Source organism: Neopsephotus bourkii, unplaced genomic scaffold, assembly GCF_033783945.1.
Source record: "Neopsephotus bourkii isolate Nb327-2 ecotype Australia unplaced genomic scaffold, CSIRO-AGI_Nbou_v1 NB_114, whole genome shotgun sequence".
In the NCBI taxonomy this organism is placed as follows: Eukaryota; Metazoa; Chordata; class Aves; order Psittaciformes; family Psittacidae; genus Neopsephotus; species Neopsephotus bourkii.
In genome coordinates, this window is record NW_026900631.1 from 158,833 (window position 1) to 164,557 (window position 5,725).

At 45.1% G+C, this 5,725-nt stretch overlaps 1 protein-coding gene across 3 annotated transcripts in view; it reads left to right on the plus strand.

Annotated features, from left to right (window-relative positions):
* The window catches only part of AIDA (axin interactor, dorsalization associated), a 29,824-nt gene extending 24,957 nt beyond the window's left edge, over positions 1-4,867 (plus strand). For all 3 annotated transcript variants that reach the window (XM_061365011.1, XM_061364995.1, XM_061365001.1), the window contains 3 exons: positions 1,088-1,210; positions 1,677-1,794; positions 2,510-4,867. In XM_061365011.1, the coding sequence (XP_061220995.1) occupies positions 1,088-1,210; positions 1,677-1,794; positions 2,510-2,606 (338 nt within the window). In that variant the 3' untranslated portion in view covers positions 2,607-4,867. The remainder of the gene's footprint in view (positions 1-1,087; positions 1,211-1,676; positions 1,795-2,509) is intronic.
* The last annotated feature ends 858 nt before the right edge of the window (positions 4,868-5,725 follow it).

The following is a 5,725-nucleotide window of genomic DNA, read 5'->3' on the forward strand; positions in this document are numbered from 1 at the left end:
CCTGACAGGGCTTTAGCACTGTATCCTGGAACTCATCAGAACTTGTAACACAAGCATTTGTTGTTCCTTGCCACTGGAGTGTTTGTCTGTCTCAACTTACTACACGTTGTTAAAACTGATGCTTGCCTTCAGGGCTAGCTCTCCTTTCTGGAGCTAAGGCAGACTGTGTATTGCCAGGCTTACTTTCCTAACAAGTCTTTCTGTTAACTTGTGGTGCTCTGGTTCCAACCTCCTATAAATGATGGCTGCCATTAAGACTGGTGACTTTTTATACTTTACTTTTTGAGATTTTTGGTGAGGAAAAGTAACTCTGAAAAGTCTTTTTGTCCCTGTTAGGAGTCTGAGGGCACTTAGTAGATGTTCTCCTTCATTCTACACCAGGCTGCTCCTCTGCAGGTCTGGGGAGAGGTCTGTTCCCCATGTCACATTGGTGGTCCCAGCCCACTCCTGGGACAGGGTGCATCAGTGGTGCTCCTTGGCCCCAGCCTGTACCCCAAGCACACTGCATGTGCTCTGTACTTAGGAGTCTTGGCCTTGTCATTAGCAGCTTTGCCCCACCTGGGGGAAAGGGATCACTAGTGGGAGAAGGAGTAAGAGGACAAACGTACTTGTGTAAACAATGGAGGCTCCATGAGAAACACTGTTATCTGTGGTGTCTGTGCCCAAGCAATGTAACCTGTGGCCCCAGCATGCCTCTGCCAGTACAGAAACCAAGAGGAGTCCTGCATGTTGAGCCCAGGCAGCAATGCTAGCTGTACACATCGTTGTGCCTGCAGACCCTGTGTGCAGGGGAGCCTTTGGTGCTTATCCTTGTTCTGGCTTTCCGGTGCAGAAAGAAATGTGCTCTTAAAAAGGAGAAGAGGAATAATTCCCAGCTTTCATCTTAGACATTATCAGAACTTTACTTGTTTTCATGTTGCAATCCAAAAGAAAACTCACCTACTGAAGGAGCAGGATTGCCCCTTTCCTGAGCTTAGGGAGAAAATCCAGATGGGCATGAACATTAGGAGTGATTTATAAATGTTTTAAAGCAGTAGCTTGAAGTTGAAGAAGCTTCTGCCATTCTCATGCTGTTTCTTTCCTGCAGATTTGAATGGGATAGATCTGACTCCTGTGCAAGACACTCCTGTGGCTGTGAGGAAGGAGGACATGTATGTCCATTTTAACGTGGACATTGAGATTCAGAAACACATTGAAAGACTAACAAAAGGTACGTGGCATCGGAGACCAGAAACAGGGTGCAGCAGCTTTGCAGGCATAGACAGACAGCAGCCTGCTCCTGATCTAATAACCAGGCTGTGCCTGAGCTGCTGCCGCAGGGCTCTAGATCCAGACAAGGATAAAAATAGAGCTTTGCATCCTGTCTCTTCCAAGTTGGTCATTGTGATGACTTGCAGACAGGGGAGGAATGAAGAGAGATAAATGCAGCAGTCTGCTTTACTCCAGATAATTGAGCTGCCTTATCACCTTCTTAGTCATTGGAAATACTGTTACCTAGATATGAGTCATTGAGTGAAGAGCAGAAGCTCTTGTGAGCCTTCTAAGAACATGGTACCGCTTTTGAGTAAATAACACAAGTGCTGGAGATAATTCCCTCCAGTGTATGTAGAGCATCTTAATGGCAAACTACTGCTAACTAATTGCTAACTTCTCTGTTAAACCATTTTCCTCCCTAGGTGCAGCTATTTTCTTTGAATTCAAACACTACAAGCCTAAGAAAAGGTTTACCAGCACCAAGTGCTTTGCTTTCATGGAGATGGATGAAATTAAACCTGGGGCAATTGTTATAGAACTGTAAGTGACTTGTGATTATAGATGCCAATGACAGAGGAAATGATCTAGACTTCAGTTACAATGTGTGGCTTGTTGCATTCTTGGAGTCATTAGGTGGACTTCCATAAGGAATATTCTGCTTTTAATAAGGAAGGGAAGGTAGAATGTTTTTAGGCAAATAAAAAGGCTGGAGGCCCTTCTCAACCTAGACTTTTTCCAAATAAAACGCTGGTGTTTGTAACTACATTTTCAGTGAAGTTAACAAATTCTGTATGGCACACTTTCATTTTGAGCTTCGCTTGAGCATCAGATCACCTGTAGTTAAATCAACTCGCACAGTCTTTTGGTACAGAACTGCTGTAGAGGAAATCTGATTTGAGACTTGGGACACTGCTTTGTAGCTGAATGTAACGAACATTTCAAAGCCCTGTTGGGTGGTTGTTACACAAACCATTGGATGAGGCAGTTACGTGGCTGTGATGTGCATCCTGCCCTTGCTGTGTGGCTGAAGGGCCGAGTTTGTTTTTGGGAAGAGGGTGAAGCTTGCAGTTCTGGGTGCAGTGGTTTTAAGTGTCTTTGAGTGGTTTTGAGTGTCTTCCTGTAAAGCTGCTCACTGTTGTAGCTTCCAGTGGGTCTTGTCAGATGTATTTAAAAGACTAAGGTAATACAATCCGTACAGGAGGCGCTTTCCATCTCCCCTTGCAGCCAGATTTAACTCACTTTCTTCTGGTTACAGGTACAAAAAACCCACTGACTTTAAAAGGAAGAAACTGCAACTGTTGACCAAGAAACCACTTTACCTTCACCTCCATCAAACACTGCACAAGGAATGACCCTCCCTAGTTGTGAGACTTCTGTGAACTGCACCACCGGTTGCGGTAGCTATGTGTAGTAGCCTTCGCAGGGCAGGAGAACGACTAATCATGCCAGTAGGTCAGAAGGGACCATCACACACTGCACAGTACTACTTCAGGGTCAGGGGCAAGCCACCATTCCAGTGCAAGATTAGTTTCTCAGTATCTTCCAGATCCAGGTTTTTCTGAGAGCCCTGAAATATTTGACTGCTTTTCCTAATTTTTGCTGTTCATCACTTTTTATCTTAACCGTTATCCTTTTGCCTCAAACTCCACCTAAGGATGGAGACTGCCCCTTTGCCAAACCTGTAGCAATAAAGATGTGGCAGGCCTACTAACTGTTTACACTTGCTGTGCTATTGTAGTTGCTCTCATCTGCATTTTGGAGTCCTCTGTAGCGGGCTGGGTGGGAGAAGAACAAGAGAAAGGTGAGGTGGGGTGGGAAAAGGAGCTTGAGGTGCTGCATGTGGTTAAAGATGAGAGAGAGGAGGATGCTGGTCCAAGTGGGGTGGCCACAGGGGCTCCACAGGCAGTGGTTCTGCTCTGGTCAGGCCAGGAGGACAACTGCAGATGAGAACAAACAACTGCAATTGAACAGCCTTGCCTGATTCACTTGTGCTAAGCTCTGGGTACCTGTTGCAGTCCTTTACTTCACTGTTACTCCCTCATAGAGCTGATTCTTCTGTATCTTGTCACAGATTTCCAAAGGTGGTGGGGATGGAGAGAGGCAGTCACAGGTCCAGTGCCAGCACCAGAGCGTTTTGGTACAGCAGGCCTGGCTGGCAGGTGGTCCCACCTTTGATATGGAACTGCTGTTCTTGGGGAAACTGTATGTGGTTTTCTGCCTATTTTGTGCAAGTCTGGAAACTTAACTCTAAAAATTACCTTTTAATGGAAGTAGACAGGATTATCATTTATTTTCTATATTTGGGATTTGGTGTGCAATAAGCTGCAGGACATTGGCTTATTATGACACACGTGCATTCAGTTTTTGACCTAATAAAGGGACAGAAGTAGAACCCAGTCAACTCTTTCCTGTATTTGTGTGGATATTTAATACAGTAAGGTTTGAAATACTTCTTGCGTATCTAACTAGTGCCTAAATATTCTGCTGTGCTAACTGAAGACCCAGCCCCAAGAATAGTGTCTAGTATTGGGTTTATTTTCAAGTTTGGATGCAGCTGCATCACCAGTTCCTCTTTTCTGTCCTGTAATCCTGAGATGTTACATGCTGCTTTAATGGAAGGGATGTTACTTTTCCTTGTGGTATTTGTCTGGCTGCAGGCAAGTGTTCAGCAGTTTTGCCTTTACCCTATTGATTAGGATAAAAAGCTATTTTTGAATGTCCTAATCGTGCCTTCGCCATGTTCTGGTATAACTAGGGCTGATGTTAGTTCATGTGATGACACAGGTCAGCAACACTTCCTCAAATTCCACTACTGGCTGGAAAGGGGCAAAAAGTGCAAATGAATTTTCCTGTTGACGGGTCTTTCACAATACCCCAGTGGTGTTACATCAGATACACTGAATATCAAGCCCTGAAATGCTATCGCTCCGAGTTATGGAAGTACCTCTGAATGCAGAGTTCTGGATACCGGACAAAAGGAGGATACCTACATTCCTAAAAAGTAAAATCATCCTTTGAACCCTGCGAAAAGATGGAGAGGAGCATTGGGCTGTGGTGGCAAATAAATCCCAGCTTGATCAGCAGCTGTGTTACCTGAAGCCTTCCCTGGTTTTGGGTCTGTCTGACCTTCAAAGAAGCTGCAGCATGGAGTGTCCCTGTAGCACATTCAGGCCATCTTCTCAGTCAGGGATGATGCTGGGGCTCCATCTGGCTCTGCTGTCCTCCGTGTCTGCTGGTGCTGCTCGTGGCTGGCTGGTCCTGTGTCCCCAGGACCCACAGCACCTGGGGTAGGCAAGGGAGGGGACACTGAACATCACCCAGCTTGGTCCTGAACAAGGAGCAGTCCTGGACTCAGAGAAGCCACCTCTTCAACATGGATGTTGATCCATGTGCGTGTTGACAGCCACCACAGAAACAGAACACTTGCGCTTGAATGGCAAACCCCTTGTTCCAGCTGCTCACCTCTTCCCAGCTTGCAGATGTTTGTATTAACTCGTTATAGCAAATGGCAACTCTGAACTATTTCTGTTAAATACACAAGTAGAGCTTTGTATTTAACTGATTGTGAACCGATGGCTCTAGAGTGTGAAATACCATTTTTAAAGTTGCTTCTATCCTTAAAGCTTTTTTCCATGACCTCTCTTGTACCGACAGGACTACTTCCTGCTCCCACCACCGCCTCCTGCATTGCTTTACGCTGCAGTGACCTTCCACCTTGTCTTTCACCTCAGATCTAAAGCTTAGTACTTGTACTGTAAGAATGCAACACCGAGATGGTGATGTTAAAGGCTGCTTGTGCTCTGGCAGTAAAGCTGTGACAGCCTTTCAGTGGCGTTGTTTGTTATTCCAAGTTGTTCTCCCTTTTTTTTCCTTCCCTAAAGCCTGCTTTAGTACAGAGCACTTCTGAAAAACTTCAGTGTTAGATAAGCCTTGTGTCAACTAACATTCAGGGACTTCAAATTTGAGCATCTACAAACACAGGGTATGCTTTCAAAGCTATTCTGTGTATGCAAACCCATTTAAAGCGCTACAGCTGAATACAGCTCATACACACCCCACTTAAAAAAGGAAAGAAAACAGAAGTAGTTCTCCGTAAGTAAAAAAGGCTGTAAAAGTACAGATGTACTGCTAAGGAAGCTGAATTGAGCTTAAATACTGAGTTGAAAGGAAAACTTAGGTCAAACCATGCTTAATGCTGGAAGCCAGTCATGAAAGCCAAAAGCCACCATGAATTTCAGTCTCTGGCCTGCATTTCCGAACTAACTAAACAACATGGTAAAGATTTGCAGCTCTGCACTGCCCTTCAGCTGAGGAGGGAGAGATCCCCCCATTGCCCTCATTCACCTGAAGCAAGACCAGTTTGGGGTGAGTGTAAGACAGTCATTATAGCCTCACAGCAGTGGCCGTTCTTCAGTCTTGATTCAAATCTCTGCTTCCCTTCCTGGACAAAAAACAGCATTGAACCAAAGCC